Genomic DNA, 23460 nt, shown 5'->3' on the forward strand with positions numbered 1-23460 from the left:
GAGGCCAGGGCAGGCGGGCATACCCACCCGGGGACACGCACATGGGAGGCAGGGCGGCGGGGGGGAGCTCAGAGAAGCACTTACAGCCCCTACCTCCTTGCCAGGAGGGCCAGGCTTCGGCAGAGTTTTGTCCTCCTCTTTAACCTGGGGGAGCAGACAAAGAAGTCACTCGCAGGGCAGGGCGGGGAAGCTGAGCATCACAAGCACAGGAGGCAAACCTCCAAGGAGACCCCCCTCCCTAGGAGGCAGAGGTCCCATGTGTTCAGGAGTACTGGACTGAAGGACACGAGCGACTGAGAGCCTGCACCGGAGTCCAAACTCTCCAGTGACAACTTCAAGAGTGAGTAGTCTCCACGGTTGCGGGGGGCGGGGAAACCATGGCCTCAGTCCCCAATCACGTGTCCCACTTGGGCTGTTTAAAGAGAGTGCTGTCATGGCCTTGGTTATGGAGTAGATGGAAAGATCCAGATAACTCAACTCATACTAAATGACAAGAGTCATTCCTGGCTCAGACGAGGGGTGGTCTGAACAAGAGTCCCCTGACCTAGTGACTAAGGAGGAGGGAATGACCCTAGTGTGGGAGCCCTGCTGGGAGGAGACTGCTCCCAGGCTGGCTCCAACTTGCTTTAAGGTCCTTGTGACACCCCCCAGCCCAGAGCCCAAATGCCTTCCCAGCCAGACAGCTCCAGACAGACAAAGCTCCGTCTGGAGGCAGGACAGGAGGCACAGGCGAAGATTCGGGAGGCCAGACATTTTGCCAACCCCAGACCTACAAAACTGTCAACTGTGCAGCCGAGGGAGGGAATCCCAAGGTTAGGGGCACAGTGTAGAGGAAGGAAAGATGCCCTCCGGCTGCTCCGGCCAGGGGGGCTGTGCTCAGCCTATACACTAGCTGGTCTACGTCAGAGGGGAGGAGCCGAGTTGGGAAAATGGCAGCCACCATGCTGTATCTGGAAAAAGAAGAGACATGGTGGGTAATCCGATGGTCCCTTCAGTACTGAGATTGGTTCGGGACAGACCTAGAGGGGCCAGGCCTCAGTCTGAATGAGCCCTCTGCCCACCCTGCACTAGCATCTCTCCCTCCAAAAGCTCAGACGGTCCTAGTGAATTTTGTTTCTCTTCTTTCCCCAGTCACTTGGGATGATGGGAAAAAGGCAGGTCTGGGAGCAGTGCTGGCCATCTTCAGCATGCCTTTCTTTCCCGGAACAGTGGGGATGGGTGGGGGTGGGCATCCTGGCAGGAGTCCTTGATTCCTAATGGAAAAAATCCTTGGAAACTCATCCAGAATCACGTTAATTATCCACCTGGTGGTGGTGGGGCAGGGAAGACTCTCCATTTGTCACCAGGGTCCTTGGCTACATTTGAGCTCTGATTAGCAGTGCCCAGGGCACTGACCAGCAGGATGGCCACTGAAGTTTTAAAGCCGTGTCTTGTCTATAAAGCTATTTTCAACTGGCCAAAGCTTCAAAGTTAGTTCATACTGTTACGGCCACAGGGAAAATGGCAATTATTCCTTGGAATGGGGTCTACTGCCTTAGATTGGAGCAGATAAAGGGAAGGGAGGGGCTGGAGAGGGAGAGGGAATGAGGAGGGGTGGCAGAGTCCAGGTCTGCGCCTGCTGCCCCCCACCAATGTCCATCACTCACCCCCCCCCACATCCTCCCCACACCCCCAGGGATCACACCATGCATTAGCTCCTGAGCACACAGGTCAGAGGAACGTCAAGTCTCACAAACCACAAAGATTTGCTCGTGACTGCACACAGTGCTGTTAGCTCAGGCTCAGGGATGGCCCAGATTCCAAGTCCACTCCGCGTCCCTCACCCACTCCAATTCTGTCCTCCCTCTGGGGATGCGAGCTGGGGACCCCAAGCGTCCCGCCCAAGTGGAGGAGCGCTGGGGGCAACACTGGCCGCCCCCCGAAATGTCTGGGACACCAGGCAGGGCTCTGAGCTCAGCTCTGGATTTAGCCTCAGGCTGACTCACTAGCCCCCCCCTCCTCCCCCAACCAAGGGCTCTGTCTGTCATAGGTCATTGCCCAGCTGGGGACTGTGCACCACACAAAGGCATGCCCAGGGCTGCTGCTTGAATCACCCTCTAGAACCCAGGCAGCCAGCTGGCCTGGCTCCGGACTCTTGGCTCCTGTCCTTCTTACCTACCAAGGTCCCCAGACACGGGGAGACACAGTTCCAGAGGCCTCTGAGCCGAGGCCGTTTCCAGCGGCCCCTCCACAGCAAACCACGTTCCCAGGGGTGAGCGAGAACAGCAGTGGGGAGTGAAGGGTGTGGAGGGGTTAACTTAGATGGGCACCAGTGGGACAAAAGGCAGCTCAGCCTACCAGAGGTGGAGCTCAGAGGAAGAACATGACTCAGCGCGGAAGCGCATCCAGAGAGAAGAGTGAGTTATCGAGCCCCGCCCCGGTCATTCTCCCCAGCCCCCTGGTACACACACATGCGCTAGGCCATATCTAGCTCCCAGAGCTCTATTGCCCACAAGCCAGACTCCTGCCTGCACACACCATGCCAAGCACATAGGAAAAGCACAAGGATTCTGAGACCCAACTTTCCTTTTGCTCCCAGAAGGCGAACCTTGATGAAAAGGCCATGGCGCCGAAGGAAGCCTGCACAGGGTCAGAGCAGACACGGGGGTGGGCAGGGTCGCTCAGGGAATCCGAGTCTTCCTAAAGGCCACGACCTGCCGGGACAAACACCTTGGGCAACAGGGAACAGGAGGGAGGAAGTGGGGGAGGGGGGACAGATGGCAAAGCCCAGACATCAGAGGGGGAACAGCGAATAAAACACTGGACGAAAGAGATGGCAAGGTGGGGTACAGACCATGGAAATTCCTGCCCTTGGAAGCTGTGTGTCCTTGAATAAGCCAGCTCACCTCTCTGGGCCTGTCTGCAGAATTAGGGGATGGACTAGGGTAGATAATGGCTAAAGTCCTTTCCAGGTCTGCACCCCAGGGGTCTGGTAGGAAGAGGCACTCTAGCCCTCCATTGCAAGGACCCGAGGTACATGCCCGTGAAGGTATTAGCAAAGCTTCTCCAGGACTCTTCACCTTCTTTGCCTTCTACCTGCCATACATCACTACCCTCCAGGGGCAGGAGGTCTGGAGAACGGTAAAGCCGCCCCATTGATGGGTGAGAAATTAGAATGGGTGCTCTTGGGAAGCAACAGGCAGAAGCTGCCTCCTCCCAGGGAGAGGTTTCGTCCAAAGAATCCCTTCAGTTCAGTGGAATTTAAGAACAGGTTCATTCTGATTACTGCTTACTGATGAATGACTGGTGAAAAATTAAGGATTATTTTTAACGTGCTTTATTGACTTGTCTATTTTCTTATCATACACGAGATCATACACTCTGTTCATACATGAGACTTTGTTTAATTATTTAACTCATCTGGTCTTTGATCTCTTATGCGTGCAGGGAGGAGCCCCTGCGTCCCAGGTGGTGAGGACACCAGCCCATTCACACCCGGGCCTGACCCTCTGTCCCAGCTCTTCCTGAGGAGTTCCACTCTGAATGCAAATGTGGGGTTCTACCGGGAGGGAATTCTCTCTCTGGCTTTTGTGAGGAATCACCTGGCTCTTTCTCCTCTCTTTGTTATCACTGGCTTTTAAAGATTTCAAAGATTTGCTTAGGACGCAGAATAACCTATCACACATGCCGACACAGAAGAGGTGAGGAACTCAGCCCCAAAGATGGTGGTAATGTCTCCACTGCGGTCACCATGGTCACTTCCAGAGCTGGGCACGAATGGCTCTGTGCAGGGAGGGGGCCCGGGTCTCTCCTTCCTGACCTGCTGCTCCCTCTAGGGATTTCAGCCATTTCTGACAACCTCCTTCATGGCTGAACATGGAACGTCTATAAGGTGATGGGCCCTGTAAAAGTATTTAACACATACTTTGGACTGTAAGTCTTACAACAGCCTCACGACAGGATTTATTGGTCTTCTCATCGTACTCATGAGGAAAAAGACTCGGAATGAGATGAGGCCCCAAAGCTATTAAGTGGCAGAGCTGGGATTTGAATCCAAGTCACTCTGACTGCAGAGCTCCCTTAGAGGCCCACCTCTTCTGCAGGGCCAGGCCGGGTCAGAGGGGCTGAGTCAACCTTAGGAGCCAACTCTGGCTCACGTACTGTGTCACTGTCCGTGTTCAGGAGGTCTCCAGAGGCCTGGGTCCAGCTGAGGCATGGAGTGACAGTGAGACATTTGCTAGTGTTCAATGTGCCTGGATAAGGTTCTACACTTGCAAAGGGAGACCCCACCAGGATCCTGCCCCTCGGAGGCTCCGACCCCCACCCTCCCCGACCACCCCCTCAGGTACTTTTGGCCTTGTGTCCCTTTTTTAAAAAAAGATTTATTTATTTTAGGGAGATCGAGAGAGCGTTGGGGGAGAGGTGGAAGGAGCAACAGGCAGATTCCGTGCTGAGTGGGGAGCTTAATGTGGGGCTCGAACTCATGACTCTGAGATTGGGAACAGAGCTGAGACACTTAACCAACTGTGCCACTCAGGCACCCGTCTGGCCTCTTCTCTTGAGGGAAGGGAAGAGAGACCAGTGCTCACTGAACATCTGCAATGAGCCAGGCACAGCGGCGGGCCCTTCACACCGCCTCCTTACTTCATCCTCCCCAAAGCCCACTTTCTAGAGGGTAAGGGCCTCACCGAGGGCCCCAGAGCTAGTCAGCAGCCACACTGGGATTCAGGGCATGAGCTGTCTGTGTGTCCACAGCGTTTCCTGGACTGTGGTTTCCTCGTGGGCAGGACACGATGTTACACATCATCATCCTGGGGGCACTTAATAAATACACATTTGCCACACGACAGTGTGGCAACAGGGGTTCCTCAGCAAACGTCTCATTCCCATCTGGTCTCTTCCTTCAACTGTAAACTGAGGAGAATAACATTTGCCAATCCTGATTCCCAGGGATGAGGGGAACACAAGGGAGGGACACTCTCTAAACTTAGCAACAATAACGGTACACTTGATGCCACAGGGTGGGAGGGGAGGGCGGGGACACTCTGAAATTGCTGAGTAGCTCTTAGGGAAGGAACAGGAGCCATGAAATGCATCACCCTTTGGCTCTAGCCATTCCATCTTCACGAATGTCTAAGCAATGAGCTGATTTAAAGCAAGGCAGAGAAAGAAAAAAGCCACAAACCCACAGAGAGACTTTTCAAGATGCACGCTCTGTAGGAGCCCCAATCTGGAAACCACCCAAATCCTAGCATTAGGGAAGGGATAGGTGAGCTATGGTACTTGGACCCATGCATTGTTATGTCACCATTTAAACTAACGAATGTGTGACCACCGTCACTGTAGGGAAAACTCCACCTAAGATAATATCAGTCAAAGAGACTAGGACCGAAATAGCGTGCAAACAGTGATCATCGTCATCTTGTAAACTGTGTAAATTAGACACAACAGAGACATTTGGTATTTATTTTGTTATGTATTTGTTACTTACTGCTTATTTCTATTGTAAAGAGGGCTAAATAGTCCATAAAAAAGAAAAAGCAGAGGAGATAATAGCTGAGAGCATTTGTTCTCCAAGAGGAGACATCTAAGAAATGTGCTCGGGGACCCATCGATGCTCAGCCTGGGAAGGCTTCCAACACTCAGGGGGCTGGACCAGGCTGCATTTTAGCCTCTGCAGGGACGAGCAAGCAGCAGCCGCCCTTACCTTCCCATTCTCTGTGCCCCTCACAAGAGGGAATGGGGGCACAAATGCCCCTAGGAGAAGCTTTCCACCCATCAGGCTCCCCACGAGCATGGAATTCCCAGGCTGGGGAAAAATGCATCGAGGTTCCAACGTCCCTGCAGATATCCGTACACCGGGAGATCCCAAGGGAAGTGGGAAGAGAAAGAGGAGATCCTGCTGTCTGTGACCTAGAACTTGGCCCCTCTTCCCTCTACCAACTCTGGAGCACATTTAGAGTAGAAAGAGACATGGAACCCTCCTTCCTCTCCCTTCCCGTTCTGAGCAGCAGAGAGTAGCTCCTAGGAGACCCTTTCCCTGCCAGCCCCACCCGAGCACCTTCTTATCTAGGGATAGGAGTGGGGGATGAAGGCAGAGGGAAGAAAGAACTCTGCAGTAACAGCTAACCTTTGCTGAGCCTGTTCTAAGTGTCAGGCACTGCGCTGTGTCCTCTGCACGCATGATCTCATCCAATCCCCATAACAGTCCTCTGAAGGACATACTACTATGATTCCCACTTTACAAATGAGCAAAAGGGATCCGAAATGAGCCGGCCGAGGCCACAGAGCAGCAAGTGGCGGATCAGAACTCACACTCAGTCCTGTCCTCCAGCAAGAACCTCCTGGGCTCACTGGAAGGGGTGGAAGCAGGCCCTGCCCCCGCCTCCCTCGGTCCACCTGCACTGCCGAACTTCCATGATGTCATCGGCCAGAATAACAGCTTGGAGAGAAAGAAAGCAAGGGCTTCCAGAGATGACCTGCTCTTCCACCATGACCCGAATAGGCTTTGCACAGAGCTCTGTCTGCAGGGAGTGGCCTGAAGGCCATGCTGCCAGCCAGAGGAGGACAGGGACGAGAGCTTGGCAGGGCTGCCCTGGCCCCTTTGGTCCAGCCTCCAGGGAGAGCCCTCCCCCAGCACGGGGCGGAAGAGAAAGCAGCCGAGAGCCCGCCTTCACCGAGGGCCAGGCTGGCCCGGAGGAAGCAGGTGCACTGGAATGGCTTCCTGCTGCCACTGCACTTGCAGACAGGCCCGGGGTTCCTCCTCCAACGGCTGGACCTTCTGGAGGCCTCCCTCCCTCCCCTGGGGACCCTCACTGCCCATCTGCCAGGCCCTTTGCCTTCTGCCTCACCATCACCATGCATGCCCCTCAGTCTTCGACCTAGTGCTGGTGGCCCCGGGGTCCCCGATGGGGTGGGGTGGGGAGAAGGCCCGACCAGGAAGCACCCAACTTGTGGGGTGAGGCATCTCCCTGGCCCCACCCCCAGCTACACCCCCACACACCTCAGCACTGGTGCCAGTTCTGTGGCTGGGACCCGGCCCAGGGAGAGACGAATGCTCGTCTTAGGCACGTCTCAGGCTCTCCGTAGACCTCCGCTCTGGGCCAGCCCACACGCTGCCAACTGCTGACACGACCGAAAACCTGACCCTCAGTGGCTGGGAGGAGGTGGCGTGGGGGGAAATGGAACCACGGGGAGGCAGCTATGTCTCTCTCCTCACTTGCTTTTTTAAGGAACTTACTCCTCTGGAGTAATCTCAGCAGAAAAGGAGATCTACAGACAGGGCATCCCCGAGATGCCATTTGTGCCCCTTCCAAGTGTCGGAGCCGCAGAAATGCAGGAGGCTATGCTGAGTCCCCCCTGACAACCCGAGGAACCACCCCTCTCTACCACCTTTCTCTTGTCTACCAGGAGGATGAAGGGTGGAGGGCCACACTGGCAGAAACACAAAGCAGGAAGAAGACTTCCCAAGGTCCGGGAGGTACTGGGGTCCCAGGCCCCAGAAGAAAATAGCGTCCCAAGGAATGCAGACCTCAAGCGCTAATGGTCTGTGGGGAAGGCGTGTCACACAGCCCATGGGCAAGCTGATGCGGTCCCAGGACGCTGAGGTTTAGAAAATGGTGCCCCCCCACCCCCCACCCAAACTCCCAAAGTCATGAGTCAGGGCCAGGAGGGCCTTGCTCTGAGGTGGTGGGAGGCTGCCTGAGCTTGAAGATTCCCTCCCTACAGAGAAGCTCAGGGAGGGGCCCCAAGTCATTAACCCCCCTCCAACCTCCTTCAGCCACATCTGGGGAAATAACAGAAAGGCCCCTCCTTTCAGAAATGAGGAACCCGCCTGAGGAGCCTGGGATATTTCCGGGGTGGGGGGGTCAGAGGGACACTCACCCGCATGGCCTGGCCTGGAGCAACCAGGAGCAAGGAGTCTCCTCTCTGATGCTGCTCTGTTAGCCGCTCAAAATAGCACTGGCCGCAGCCCCGCCCCTGGTCCCCTCCCTCCCCCCCCAGGCCCCTCCCCCCCAGCCGAGCTGCCCAACCCTGGCCGCAGCCTGTCCCAGAGAGCGAGTGGCCTCCAGGACTTCGGGGACCAGGTAGGCCAGGATGGAGAGGGTCACACAGTGTGTGTGGAAGGGGAAGAGGAGGCGCTGAGAGTGAGGGCACTGGTGGGGTGGTGGAGGGGGCGATTAGGCGGTGTTGGAGGGTTAGGGGCAAGGGACAGGGAGGGTGGGACTTTCCTCCTGACGCACACCCGGGCTCCTGGACAGCTGGGCTGATATGGCCCCTAAAAATAGCAGAGGAATTTGAGACCTGCAGCCCCCGGCCCCACAGGCCAGGATTAAGACAAGCACATGCGCGTTCACACGCGCGCGCACACGCACACACACACACACACACAACACACACACAAGCATACCATCATGCATGAACACTCAATCACAGCACAGCACTCTTGAGAACACACAAATCATAAGCTCACCCCAGCCATCTAATTACTGCGGCAGAGGCCAAGAAAGCCACTAACGTCACATCCAATCCAGTACATGGGGCCCGCTGCACGCTGTGCCCCATCAGCAGCCACGCAGCCATCCTGGAAGAGTCTGGCAGGAACGGAGACCCGCACGATCTGTGTGAGGCCCGCTGTGGCTGCTTCACCGGAAATACACTGGGGACATGCACGGAATAAAGGCCTTCTCCTTGCACATCCCCCTCACCCCCCACGGCGGGAGACTGCGCAGGCACAGAGGAGGGTGTGCTGGGTGGGTCTTGGCCCTGCGGAGGAAATCGTGGGTGTCTGGCCAATGAGCAAGGGCTGCCGGTGAAAAGCCAGCGCTCCTTATCAAGGGAAAGCCTGGCCCTGCTCTCTGGCTAGGACCTTTGGATGCCCAGACCAGGCAGGGGCCAACCCCACCCCCACCCTCACTCCCACCCCCCGCCCCAGGCTCGCAAGAGATGAAATGGGAGCTAGGGGCAGGTGGGAAGGAGCCAAAAGACAGGCGTTTTGAGGCTGTCTCAGAAGCTGTCAGCTCTGGAGAAAAAAGGAAGCTGGTCTGTCTTTTCCTCTCCAGGAAAAAGAAAAAGGGTGGGGTGGGGAGGGAGGAAAGGCCTGGAACAGAGTCGTCACCTAACCAATGTCCAACAAAGGGGGGGCTGGATACCCCCAGGCCTGCCACCCCGGCCAGTCTTGTGAGCCCATTGGGTCCTGTAAACAGCATGACTTTCTCTGAGAAAAGGCTGGTAAGCACCGCCTAAGAGGACCAAAACCTAGCGCAGCACTGCCCCCCCCCCCCCCCACCACCATATACCGGCCACAGGCGGCCATGAGGCTCCTGCCTCTGCTTTCCAGGGACTGCTGTGTCTCCTCAGGGAGATCTTCCAGCCCTTCCAGGGCATGTGCCGTGCTGGAGATCATCACATCCCCAGGCCTTTCCTGACACAATGGTGCCAACCTTGGCAGCAGACTGAAATCCCCCAGGGGACTCAAACATAAGGATGCCTGAATCATCCCCTTCCCCCTGGTCTCTGATTTAATTGGTCTGAGAGGGAAGTCTGGGCACTAGGATTTGTAAGAGCTCCCCCCAGATGATTCTAAGAGGTAGGCAAGGCTGACCACCGCTCAATTTGAAGGCAGTATAAGGCCTGGTGCGAAGTGTCCCTTTGCTGGGATGCCTGGATGGCTCAGTGGGTGAAGTGTCTGCCTTTGGCTCAGGTCATGATCCCAGGGTCCTGGGATTGAGTCTCACATCGGGCTTTCTACTCAGCAGGGAGCCTGCTTCTCCCTCTCCCTCTGCCTCTCTCCCTGCTTGTGCGTGCTGTCTTTCTCTGACAAATAAATTTTTAAAAAATCTTAAAAAAAAAAGTGTCCCTTTATTCAATCACTGAGTGCCTGAGTGAATGACGGAGGGAAGGAAGGAAGGACTTAACTGTGTGATCATGGGCATGTGACTTACACTGCCTTCATCTGCAAAATGAGGGTTCTGCCTGCCAGTGACTCTTTGGCATGGTCAGTATGTACTGGTAAAATCACAGTGAGTGAAAGGATTTGGTTCTCAAAGTGTGGTCCCTGGACCGGCAACCCCTCCTCCACTCCAGACCTACTGGTCAGAAACTATGGATATGGGACCCAGCTCCTGTGCTTTAGCCAGCCCTCCTGGTGAGTCTGAGAACCACTTAAAGGAATTAGTCATGGTGCACCGTGGTCAACAGGGAGACTTCCAGGTCCAGCCAGCCTGGTTCAGTTGTGGCTTGTTCCCATGGTTAGCTACACAGTTGAAGCCTGTGGTGTGATTTCTTCACCTCTAAGAGGGGGGCAATGATAGTACTACCACCTAGGGTTCCTGCAGGCATTAAATGAATTAGTGCTTGCTCTAGGAACAGTGTCTCACACAGAAGTTTTCAATGAACTTACTGAAAAAGAAAGTTTTCCATACTTTTTAACCCTTATTATCTATCTAGGATCATTAATGGGGGGGGGGAGGAAAAACATCACAGCAAAATTTCCAGGTAACTGAAGACTAGTCCCATGAAGGGACAAAATATATTCTATTTTGAGTAGTTTTCTAAATTCTGTGACTAATTTATAAATCATAAAAATAGACATTTTATAATTCTAAGTAAAACACTCTGAACCCCTCTCAAACATCTCAAATTCGGAGCTTCCTCTCTCTCTCTTTTTTAAAAAAAGATTTTATTTATTTATTTGACACAGAGAGAGAGAGAGAAAGACACCAAGACAGGGAACACAAGCGGGAGGAGTGGGAGAGGAAGAAGTAGGCTCCCCACTGAGCAGGGAGCCCAATGCGGGACTCAATCCCAGGACCCTGGGATCATGACCTGAGCTGAAGGCAGACGCTTAATGACTGAGTCACTCAGGAGACCCTGAGCTTCATCTCTTTCTTTTCTTTTTTTCTTTCTTTGAGAGAGAAAGAGTGAGAGAGAGCATGAGAGGGGAGAAGGTCAAGAGAGAAGCAGACTCCCCATGGAGCTGGAAGCCCAACGCAGGGCTCAATCCTAGTACTCTGGGATCATGACCTGAGCCAAAGGCGGACGCTTAACCAACTGAGCCACCCAGGCACCCCAGCTTCGTCTCTTGAACCCACCTCGTTTCTACCCTGTACTGAGGGGCACGTCACTGCCACTGTGAGGACTCCGGACTTCCCAGGCTGGCTCCTGTCCTACCAATGCCCCTGGCCACTCCCAAAGGTCACCAGCCCTGTCCTAGGTACTGTAGCCACCTGCGGCCTTGCTCCACACCCCTTCTGGGAAGGCCAGATGCCCTTTGTGTCCATCTATCTGCTTTTGTCCCCTCCCCTGTCAGGCCATCAGCTGTCATTCCGCCTGTCAGAGCAGGTGATCCGGACAGCCTCACTTCCTTCTAATAAGCAGTTTCTGCCAGAGGCTAGGAAACCAGATAACCAAGCCTGATACCACAGAGTCCAGAGCAAAGCCAGCAGATTACCAGACAGCCACTCTCCTGTGAGCAAAGGGCCTGGGTTTTCACCCGCAGACTTGCTGTCCTCTATTTTGCCTGCCTGAGGGCCTTCTAGGCCCACCTTCCATTCAGCAGTGCTCTGGAAGATGACTTCTGGGTGACCAAGGTGTCACTTTACCCTCAGAGTCTTGTCCTGAATTATTAGTCACCATGTGTGGATCCACTCCTCTTCTATTCAGACTAGATCCTGTCGGTTCTGTCTCTGAGTTGACTCACATTACTGATGGAGATCTTCTCAAAGCAGCTTCTTCCCTCAGTGACAAGGGCAGGCCTCTTCATTCAGAGGGGAAACCTGAGGCCCTGGGCCCTGGGCAATCATTCAGCTTCATACACAGCCACACACACAGTCATCTGCTGCCCAAGGTTGGTGCAGCCTCAGGGCCAGGCCTGAGTCTTCAGGAAGCCCAACCTATGACCCCGGGCGGCCCAGCAGTCACACCAACCAGCCCACCCCCAGCCCCCTGAGCCTGCCTCCTGGCACTTCCCCTTCCCCTTTCTCTCTCCATCTCCCTTTCCCCAGCACACCTTGCTCTCACTTTCTCAGGCTGATCTTCCCACGGTCCCTGCCCTCATCACCACCAGAGAAAATGCCTCTCTCCCTTGCCCAACCCTCCCTATCTGTTGAGGTCCATCTCCATTGAGTCTCACCTCTTTTATGAAGGCTTCCCTGGACCCCAAAGCCTGCCGGGTGACACAGTGCAAAGACCACACACTCACCATCAGACCCACCTGGGTCTGAATCCCAGCTCAGCAACTCTCTTGGTGTCTGACCTGAAGGAAAGTTACTCAGCTCCTTGGAATTTCCACTGTCTTGCCTTATCATGGTCTACCTACTTTATGGGCTTGTGAGAATTTAAAGAGATAGTACACGTAAAGCACCTTGGCATTAGGCTTGGCAAATTGTAGGTAGTGATTAAATTATCATCAAAAACCACAGCCCTCACTGTCTATACCTAGACATCACCACATACACACAGTGGTTCTTTTTTATCCTCAATATGGTGCTCTGCTAGATGCAACAGAAGAGGCATAGACACAACATGGGATTAGATTCGAAGGTCACTAAGCACATAGTAGGCGCTCAGTAAGTAGCCACTGGATTTGACTAACTCATCCGAAAGGTACTGTGAGATATACTGGGTGGAACACAACAGGGAAAAAAAGGATATCCGGACAGAGTCACAACTTCAACTACTCTGCTCTCCCATGTCGGTGGTGGTGTGGGGTGAGGGAGAGGTCCTTAGTTCTGTGACCCTGGGCCTGGCAGGGTGGTGAAGCAGAATGGGGTTGGGGATCAGGGGCTGACTACAAGGCTACATGGGAGGCTCTGAGGAGTGAAAGAAGTCATTCCCGTACTCAACTAGCGGTTCGGTGTCATACCTCAAGGTCAACACTGTGGGGAAGCCCAATGCCTGCTTCTTTTTCTGTCTCCTCACAACTAAACTATGAGCTTCTTGAGGCAGGGGTGATATGTTCGTTGTTCACGGTTGTGCCTCCTGTACCCACCTAGCACTGGGCCCTGCTCAGAGACAGTGTTTGACACGTGAGTGAGCGAATGGTTGAAATAAGGTGAAGCAGACGTAGACCCTGACCTCAGCAAACATCCAGACCAGAAGAAGAGAGAGACAACGAATGTACCCAAAGAATTAGAATTCGACTTAGAATCTGCTCTGTGTCCCAAAAGGGGCACTGATAATGTTCTAGGGAGATTCTGAGGCAGATATCTTTTCCTGTTGGGGAACGAGGCAGATAGCTTAGAGGCAGCTTAGGGCTGGGCCATGAAGGATGGAAGGAAGTCTGTCATGAGGAGATGAGGGAGGAAGGGAATTCCAGGGTAAAGGACTAGAATGACAAAAGGTAAGAAATTGGGAAAGCATGAAACTGGGTGAAGTGTAGGACACAGAGAGGTAAACAATGCGAGACAAAGCTGGAAAGGTCAGTGGGGCCAGATCAAGAAGGCCTGTATGCCATAGTGGACAGGTCTGGTTTCAGCTGCCCACGATCTATCTTCCCATCTCCTGCCTAAAGCACCCCAATTTCAACCTACCCCAGCATGTGACTTGAGTTGGGCCCACAGCGTGTCATGTCTCCAGACTACAGGGATTAGTTCATGGAAGGCATATGACCCAATCAGTATCAAGGCCATAGAATGAAACTCTGGGATTATTGAAAGAGTCATACTTCTTTTCCCACAAGACCTGAAACCCGTGCTGTGCCATTTGCCCACCACTTGTTTGAGGACCAAGCCGACATGGAAGATGAACTGAGAGATCTAGAAAAGGCCTGGGTTCTAGATAAGGCTGAGCCTATAACTAGTTCTACCCCTGGAATGTTTCAGATGTTTGAGCCTCTGCGGTTCTTCTCGTTAAACCAGGTCAGCTGGGCTCTATCACTTGCAACGGTAAGGGTGGTGCCTGAGGACAAAAGTGAGGTAAGCAGCTTAAAGACAAAGCAGGCACATTCTGAGCACTAGCTGTGGGTCTGGGACAGTGCAACTTGTTTTCCTTACAAAATCCTGGGAGGTGAGTGCTGCAAAAGGGGAATGGTGTTTTGGAAACCGAGGCTTATAGAGGTTAAATAACTTGCCTGCAACCATATGGATAGTGATTGGCAAGGCCTGGGTTAGGACTCTAGTCATTCCGACTCCAAGCCCGGCTCCTTCCACTCTGCCTCCTGCCTAGAAAACAGTGGGAGTCATAGCAGGTTTCTGGAGAGTGAAGGGGCATGATTAAACCTGTGCTTTAGGAATGCCGATCTAACAGAAGGATGCTGGGAAGCAAAGGAGGCTGGAAGCTGAAAGACCACTGGAAGTCAACGTGATGGCCAGAGGAAAGATGTGGGGGGGGGGGGGGGGGGGGGAGTCTGCCCTATTCTGGTAGTGGAAGAGAAGGTGATGCAAGACAGAGAATTGGACGCTGTGGGGGAGGCTGGGAAGTGGACATGAAGTTGGGGGAGGGGGTGATGGTTGGGAAGAAGATCTAAAGCCTCCAAGGTTTCAAGCAGTCAAGATTTCAAGAGGACAGCCTGAAGCCACTATCCAAAACAGAAATGTCAGATGGAGGCTGACTTCAGAAGGAGATAGCTTGAAAAAGCACTGAGCCTGGCATTCTACTGAACATCTTAAAAGAATACTGCTCTGACCCTATTTGTCTCTCTAGTTCCTCTTTAAATCAAAATTCCTTTAAAAAGGTCTAGAAACAGTCTCCACATATGAACACTTATCGTATAGTGCTTGTATTATTACTAATTTGCAATGTATAAAATGTAATCAGCACAACTCCTTATTTAGGGAAGTTAGGGGGCATGCATTGTTTCGAGGAGGTGGTGAAAAGTGCAAGCCCAGCCTGGGCCCAGTTACTCAGGCCCTTGCGGCGGTAGGCGGTCGTGGCCAGTGGGAGCCCCGGCCGCGCTTCCTGGCCCCGCCCACCAGCCGACAGACGCAGGGGCGGAGCCGGGGTGGGGCCAGCTCCCGCACACGCGCAGTGCGCCCAGAGCCGCAGAACGCACCCGCCCTGCAGCGCCTCCCGAGCCCGGCAGAGGGCGGCCGCCCCCTTCTCGCCCGCCCCGGCTGCCGTAGCCGCGGGATTTCACCTCCGTCCAGGCCACGCCCCCAAGAGGCGTCCCCCGGGAGCTCCAGACCGAGGGGGCTGCGGCGGCAAGATGGCCTCTCGCTTTATCCTGGAAGGGTACGGCGAGAAGGGGCAGCGTTGAGCTCGGCGCTGCCTTTGTTTTAATCGCCGCTCCATCCCCCAAACCGCCCCTGCATATAGTGGGCACTCAATAAATGGTTACTGATGGAATAAAAGGGATGAATGAACGACTACGTGAATAAACATAAGACTCCGGAGACGCTTTAGTCCTGTGGGCTGGGAGGAGGTCTGGGAGTAGCAGTCTAGGAAAGTCAGGGGAAGAGGGTCGCCCCAGATCACTGCTTCACTACCACTGAGGCATAGTGCTCGGCACGCCCCCAGCGCCTGCCTTAGCACACCCAAGGGTTTGCTCACAGGCACAGAGCCCAATTGTGACATCTGGGCTCGTCCTCTCTGCTAAGACTACCAAGTCCCCTCAGAGTGAGATCGTGGCTGCCTGCAGAGACCACTCCAGTAGGCCTGCTGCTCCCAGAGGACGCTCAGCTGCGGGGGATTTCCTCATGGCCCCTGGGGATTTCCAAACTGCCTCTGCTTAGCCAAACTCCCACAAAGCCCAAAGCCAAGGGTGGCTGGTCTTGACAAAATCCTCCAGACCCCTGCCCAAATCCCACCCAGACTTGGTTCACTTCTGAGTCTACCAAATGGCACCGCATACACAATATTCCCATCCCCAACCCCCTCTGGCAGACATGAGAGAATAAGCATAATGAACTATTGTTCTCTTTTTCACATAAATGACAACTCTTTTCTATTTCCAGAGAAGAAAAAAAGGAAAGCCAGTTTAAGGGTCAGCCACACGAATTTAAATAAAACTTCAGTAAGGTCTTTGCGGGTGTGAGAGCTGGAAACCCATGGTGCTTATTCTCCGAGTCAGGGAGGCTGCTTTAGACAAGCCTCAGGTTCCTCCAAACACTGGGCACTCAGTACATGTTTGAGGATCTGTGTGTTCACCTCTGGAGGCTCTGGTTGGGCCTATTTCTAGAACCCTTTCAAGTGAAAATAAATCGCAAACTCAGCCTCCATAGAAGTAGGAAGGATGAAGCCAAAGCTTCTCCTTTTCCTACCAGCCTACCACCTCCACATTAACAGCCTTGGCCAAATCCACTAGGGCATGTGAGCACCTGTGTGTTACAAGGCTGGGCAGAAAACATGCTTGGCAAGGTGGGGAAACACTGCCCCAGATGTGGTGGCGCACGGCCAGGTACCTGTCGGCCCTGGGGCATCAGGATTCCAGAGTTGGTGAAGTGTAGAAATTGCCAGAGAGGAGGAGGCTTCCTTCCTGAGAGGAAGGGAAAATGACACCAACCCCAGCCTCACCAGGGGCACTACAAGAGGACAGAATCCTTCAAGAACATCCTACCATTTTTTTTCTGGGAGCTATATGGAGCTGCACTGTTCAATGCAGTAGGCAATAGCCATGTCTGGCTACATAAATTTACATTTAATCGAAACAATGGGCATACTTCAGATTAAATTAAAACAATTAAAAAAATAAGATTCAGTTTCTCAGTCATGCCAGCCATATGTATAGTGCTCAGTAGCCACATATGGCTAATGGCTACCAAGTTGGAAAGGAGAGACTATGGAACATTTCCGTCTTGGCAGAGCGTCCTACTGGACAGCTCTGATCCAGAGAGTCCTCTTTTCAGCGGGCCCTGGTCAGCCTTGCCAAAGACTCCCTCAGTTGTTGCCCTTGGCCCCCTGCTGTTCTCTCCCACCCCCTGCCCCGGAGTCTGCTGGGGCTCCTGTCCCCTTGTGCCTTGCCTTGACCCCTAAGGCCTCAGAAAGACATGGGGGAGGGGGACACCATTGAGCCACAGTTGAACAACTAGCCAGGGAGCAGAAGCCAGATGCAGAGGGGCTGAAAAGGCAAAGCTGAATGGAAGCCAGCCCCCACTCCAAGGCATCCCAGGCCTGGGAGAAAGCCCCTTAGTGCCACACAATTGTTCCTTGTTTCTGCAGCGTCTCTGGACCAGGCATGGATAAGACATCTGGAATGTAGTGGCCTGAGGGCTTCCCCACACCACGGGCTGCCGGACTCATCTGATGTTAGGGCTCCCAGAGAGAGACATCCCAGCAGAACCCTGAACTGTCAAGGGCAAATAAGGCCAATAAAGCCTTATTCTGAGCAGCATGCCAGGAGTTCTGCCCATGGGGCAAATGGGGACCGCAACTGGCCACCTCCCTGCATCACTCACTAGATGAACCAAATGAGGAAGAGGGGGAGGAGAACATGGTGGAGAAAGGACTTCGGGGCACACTCGCCATGCTAGAGAGGCCAAAACAAGCTTCCCCAGCCCAGGATCCATGGAGGAATAAGCGAACAGAAAGTACACAGATCTGACAGCTACTAGTTTCTGCCGGGTGCTTCACATGAAAGGTTTTGCCACAGGACTTAGAAAATCCAAGTGGGAGTGTCCAGGCAAGCTCATATGTAAAGCAGAGAACAGGCCCAGGAATGGGTATGGTCGGGACTGCCTCTCTGTTCTGGCCTCAGCTCCTGCTTAGCCCTAATCCAGAAGCAAGACAGGCATGAAGAAACAAAAGACGCTGTAGAGAGACCACGAAAAAGTAGTGTCTTTTCCACTGGAAAACAAGTAGGTAGAAAGAAGCCTAGTATTCCAAAGTTGCTGGCATTGGCCAAGAACCCGAATGGAGGGAGTCATGGGAAAAGGAGCACAATTTTAAAGATGCATCGAACTACAGACTAGTCTGGACAAACTCATGAGGCCATCATGCGGCCCTGAGTAAACACGGGGACCAACCTGGGTCTTATTTCCCTGTCTTCACCCAGAGGGCCCTTTGGGGAAAAGCATCATTCTAGGGACAATAGTAAAGTGTCCTGCACTGCCCCCTAACCCACCCCCCACCAGCAGCACAGCTGAGTCATTAGCAGGCCTGTGGCATTCCTGTGCAGATGGCCCATCAAGTTCCCAGGCACCAAGTACCTCCCAGCACCTTACAGACAGATTAACAATGAGGGTAATGCCATTCTAAGTGATTCACGGGTATTGATTCATTTAATCCTTAAAACCACCTTATAAGAAAGTATTATTATTATTTTACAATGAGGAAAGGTAAACACAGAGAAATTAAATTATTTGCCCAAGGTCACATAGCTAGGAAGCAGCAGAGTCAGGATTTGAACCCAGAAGTCCAGCTCCGGTGTCCATGTTGTACCCAATATACCCCAATGTACTAATAACACCACCATCTGCATTCTTCCGAATTGTGGGCCTTTTCCCCTGTGCTGCCTGCCTCCTCCTCCTCCTCCCTGAATGAGCTGAAATCAGTTCCTACAGCCCAAACCAGCCCTTCCATCCAACTTCATATTTGCCAAGCATCTGTTTCTATAGCAACAATAAATCTACAGCTTAGGGATTTTTGAAGAGAATGAGTAGGGAGGGAGAAGAGGGGACCCTTTATGGCATGGGTCCCTCTTTCAAAGGCACAGGAGAGAGACCTGATAACTGGTGTGTTAAGGAAGATGCAAAGCCCTTGCTGGGAGCCAGAAAAACTCCTGCCCTGGAGACCACATCCTCTGGTCTGGACAGAGAAGGGGAAGGCTGGTTAGAAGGATTTGAAGCCGGTGGCAGAAATTCTTCGGAAGAGTCTGAGAGAAAAAGACACCCAGCTTAAATTTTGTAGGATAGGGGTGTGTGTGTGTGTGTGTGTGTGTGTGTGTGTGTGTGCGTGCATGCATGTGTGTCCCAAGCCATTTCCAAACTGGGTATCCTGTCCCAGAGCCTGGCTCTGAGCTACAGGTCAAGGCCAGGTAGTGATGGCCGGTGGCAGGGAGCAATAAAGAAACTCTAGAAGAGGAACACAGACAGGCACCTGCATGCCTATGGGGGGTGGTGGACCTCCTGCCAGAGAGGATTAGAGTACCCTGGGTGGGGTGGTCAGGCAGGTGCCCCTCATCTTCACCACACCTAGGCCTCATTCTAGCCTGCCACCCCCAACCTCATTTAAACAAGAGAACACCCGTCACGGTCCAGAATTCCTGAGGCCAGGATCAGGATCACGGCAGGCCGCCTGTGCGAAGGGGAGCCGGAATGTTTGCTGGTCGCTTGATTCTAGGAAGACAGACCACAGCAGTCCCTCAGGCTTCTCAGAGGTAGATGCAGTTTCCCTTCAGCATCTATTGAACTTGCTGCATGGCCAACAAAAATGGGGACTCGCCCTTACCGGGTACCTGTGCCCTTTAGCTAACCTAGGCCCCCTGAAGGGGAGGATCCCAGGCCATGCCAGGCCCAGCACAAGCTGAGTCCCCAGTGTTTAAAACCACAGGCTTCCCCAGCCTCGGCAGCTTCAAGGATGGCAAGCTAGAGGATGCCAGCCACTCGCGGGGGAAACCTTCTACTGTTCTAAGCCAGCTTCTGCAGTGGGCTCTACAACTAGACCAACCCACGGATGAGAGAGGCGGGGGCCGGGAGAGGCAGGACGAGGGCTCCCAGCAGGAAGAACCGACAGGGAGACGGTATCAGACCCTGGAAGGCGCTGCTGGGATCCGCAGACACGTTCTCCATGATGAGATGGGGCTAGGCACGAAACGGGGTGTCACAGAGAGTCATGACCATCTCATGCTGCCTGACAGTGCCGTCACTGCTTGGCCTCTAGCCCATGCCACCCTGGGCTGAGATCGATCCCTCTGCAGATGTCTTCTGTTCTGGGGAAAACACAGGCCTCCTGGTCACAGGGATGGAATCTTCAGCCTTTCTCCTCCACAGAACCCACAGGGTGACATGGGGCTGGCGCTCTCCATGGCCTCTGACATCCAACCTTGATTGCGCTAAGGTTCCAGGGCCACTTACATCTGGCCTTCCTACAGCCCGGAGCCATGCCCCCCACTGCCCACTCCATCTCCTAGCCCTCTTCTGCCCAGAACCAGGGGCAGCCTCCATCTTACCGCCAGGAAAAGGAGCCTAGGAGGCACCCTGTGAGAAACCCCCCTCCCTGTGGGTACATGTACCCACAGGGCCTGGCAGTGAGAGAAGCTGGGGAGGGAGAGAGGAAGTGAGTCAGCTCCTTGCAGAAATGGGAGTGTAAGGGAGGGGCCAGCGGAACTGAGATCAAGGGGCAAAGGGCACAGAGGCCGGAAAGGGTCACTCAGAGAGGGAACCAAGCCCTGGAGACATGATGGGGCCCATTGAGAGGGGACAGATAAGGGTGACAAACTCTCCAGGGTCACCTCCTGCCCAGGCTGGGTAGCCCCCACAGGCCAGAGAACCTGGCAGCCACAGCCCCACCTGAGGATGGAATCCAAGGTAGCTCCCCTTCCTGACTCACTCACCGAGGGAGGAAGTAAGGCTTGTGGGATATGGCCAGCCACGTTCTTTCCTCCCCAAGGGGGAGTTTCTGGTGCCCAAGGCCTCCAATTGCCTCTTCTGAGCTCCAGGTTCCTCCTGACCCAGTGGAGAAACAGATATTTGCATTTCCCGTGGAGGGTGGGAGTGGGGCCTTGGCTCCAAGAGCAGAGCAGGTGGGGTGGCCTAGCATGGACCCTGGCCCTGTCTGGCAGCCAACTGCCCATGTGGGAGCTGTCCCCAGGCTCCAGCTGGAATCTGTTGCTCTGACAGGGAAAAATCCTTGCTGTGAAAATTCCCAGCCTGCTGACATTCCAGCATGCAGGCAGAGCAGGAAAAGCAGCCCAAGGAGAGAGGGAGCCATGAGCCCTGCTGGGCCACATCCTCCCCCCTCAGAGACCGGCAGCTAGGACGTCAAGGACATTGGTCCCAGGTCCCCTGGGCTGCACACTATATGACCCCCATAAAACCCCAAATCTGCTACTCATCCAAGCCTGGTGCCTTTCCAAAAACACTAATGCAGGGCCAGGAGGCAGACCATCCTGCAACCAGCTCCTGGACGCCTAGAGTCCCTGTCTCCTCCATTCCCGTGGGGGCTGCTGAGTGCCCAGGGACAGAAGAAGTGGAGTCCGGGGGTGAAGGTGGGACAGATACCATGGACAAGTCACCAAGGCAAGTCAGGGCGGGCGGGGCGGAGGGGGGGAAGGGTTCTAGGAACCAAAATTGAGGTAAATGAGGAAAACCATGCAGAGAGAATGGGAAACCAGTTCCTGAGCACAAAACCATCTTCTTTCCTTCAACAAACATCCCACAACTTTCACGAAGCCCTTCAGCACTGGAGAAATGAGGTGACTAACGAACGACAATCTTGATGACTGTGATGAAGGAGAAGGAGGTGACCACTCAGAGGGTCAGGGAAGGCTTCCCTCAGGAAGTGACATTCAAACCGGGGCCAGCGCCTATGAGGGCAAGAGGATGGGTGAGGAAAAGCATGACAATCATAAGGAACAGCAGGGACTCCATGGTAGAAGCCAATGAGAACTCTTTGTTGCACACCCACCATCTGCGAGGCCCTCTGCCAGGCCTGTGCTCAACTTTCCCCACAGTGCGCCCTAGGAAGCAAGAGCGTGCAGCCCCCGTGGGACAGGAGAGGACCTGTCTTCCATCAGAGGTGATGCTCTGGGGGGTCCCGCCACCCCAAAGTACCACAGACGTCCATACTAACATGTCGGTAAGGGCCAAACGGGCCAGCATCCCAGTCCCTCTCCCAGCTCCCACCCAATGAAATCCCACCTGCTGCCTTGTGGGCTCGCTTCCTCTGGCTAAAGTTCTGGAAAGACAGTCTCACCGTCCTGTAGCTCACAATCCACAGAGCAACAGCAAGAATGGCCAATCACCCCTCGCTTCCCTCCCCTCCTGGAGGAGAGGCCGATAGGAGCCAAGAGGACATAGGCCTGGGCTGGCCGGTGGATTTATAAGGATACCCAGATACTGTGTTCCCCTGCCCTATACATCGCACTCATGAAGGGCAAGGAGCTGATATCCTAAATTCAACTCCCGACAAGGGACTTTAAATCGCCTTGAAACCTTCGGCCACAGACTTATCCTTAACTGCTTGGTGATCTGGTATACTCTTCTGTGAAATAAAGATGATTGCATGACCTGCTGCAAAGGGTTGTTGAGCACTTTAAATGAGTTAGTTCGTGTAAAACAGCTAGAGCGGTTCCTAACATAGAGTGAACACTGGCCACCATCCTCATCCCAGCTGTCCCCTCTCATGACCAGCCCCCAGGGCATTTCTGTTCCGGGGAATCTTTACCAGATCAGTTAACCACCACCTGGGAAGACGACTGTGCCATGCACCATCCGCCCCTGGGACAAACACCCTACCTGCTTCCCTGCCTGCCCCCCCCAGTCAGTGCAAAGCTGCCGGGCTGAGCGGTGCGGGGGGAAGAATGTTGCACCCTGATTCTGAGAAACCCATGGCGGGAGATCAATGCAGCCAGAGTGGGGACCCCGGTCTGAGGAAATAGTTTCCCAACCAAACTAGAGCTAACAGCTGAAAACATGAGCTTTGCTGACACTGTCCCCTGTATTTAACAGAACAGAAGCGGCTGCCAAACACCACGTGGGGCTCTGAACTGGGCTCTCCCCCCAGCTCCTCCCTTCCCCCCCAACCAAACTGCACAGCAGGAGGTGGGGGGCCATAAAGACTCCACTCCTTCCCAGTGCCTATCTGGCACGGTGGGCGCCCACAGTGCTCCTGGAAGCCTGGGGCACGTCCGTCTGCGCTGCTCAGGACTGACAATGGAGGCGCCAGGCAGCCCCAGCAGGCCTGGGGGGTTGGGGGGAGCCCCCTCCCCAGCTGGGTCACTGGCCCCCTACCCCCTCTGACACTACTCTCCACCTCCAGCTAAGGCAGGCAAGAAGAGCCCAGCAGCTCAGCGGTGTTGGGGTGGCGGGGAGCGCTGCTGGCAGGCAGACCGCGTGCTTGTGGTTTCTGGGAAACGCTGTAGCGATCTGCAGCATTTTTAAAATACTTGTGTTCCCACCCGCCACACGCCCCCCTTCACCCCACTCCTCACCCACCCCCAGTCTGGGTGTTTGCATATCTGGTATTTTCCAGAACCATTTCAACGTAAATAAGAGATTAGAAGGGAGCAGAGGACCGGGTGGCCAGGGGGTAGCAGGGTGGGCCCCGGGGAGGGGTGTGGCGGGGGTGGGGTGCTCTGGCCAGGGCTGGATGGGGCCAGTGTGGGCCACCTCAAACCGAGGCCCTGCCCCCACAACAGGGCTCCAAGCGGTACTGGCGAAAACAACCAATGACCATGACATGTACCCACACCCAGCTCAATGTGGTCTTGTCACTGTGCCCACCACCCACGGACTGGGTGGCCAGGGCACTCTGGGGCTGTAGTTCGTCTGGCAGCTCGTTGGGAAGAAGGCAGAATGTGCCTCTGAGAAAGAAAGAAGACCTAGCAGAATAGACATGACCCTGTCCACCAGGCTATCCTGTTGGTCCCATGCATCCCACTAATCC

At 54.2% G+C, this 23460-nt stretch overlaps 1 protein-coding gene across 11 annotated transcripts in view; it reads right to left on the minus strand.

Annotated features, from left to right (window-relative positions):
* The window catches only part of MYO18A (myosin XVIIIA), a 94604-nt gene that overhangs the window by 53726 nt on the left and 17418 nt on the right, over positions 1–23460 (minus strand). For 2 of the 11 annotated variants that reach the window (XM_047708593.1, XM_047708587.1), the window contains exon 1: positions 85–144. The exons of 8 other annotated variants lie outside the window; for them this stretch is intronic. Coding sequence is in view for 1 of the 3 variants with exons in the window: in XM_047708595.1 (XP_047564551.1) it covers positions 7864–7869 (6 nt within the window). In the remaining 2 variants the exon portion in view is untranslated. Of the gene's footprint in view, positions 1–84; positions 145–7863; positions 7906–23460 lie in introns of those variants that run through there. One more of the 11 variants, XM_047708595.1, reaches the window with a different exon arrangement.

Source organism: Lutra lutra, chromosome 16 (assembly GCF_902655055.1).
Source record: "Lutra lutra chromosome 16, mLutLut1.2, whole genome shotgun sequence".
Taxonomy (NCBI): domain Eukaryota; kingdom Metazoa; phylum Chordata; class Mammalia; order Carnivora; family Mustelidae; genus Lutra; species Lutra lutra.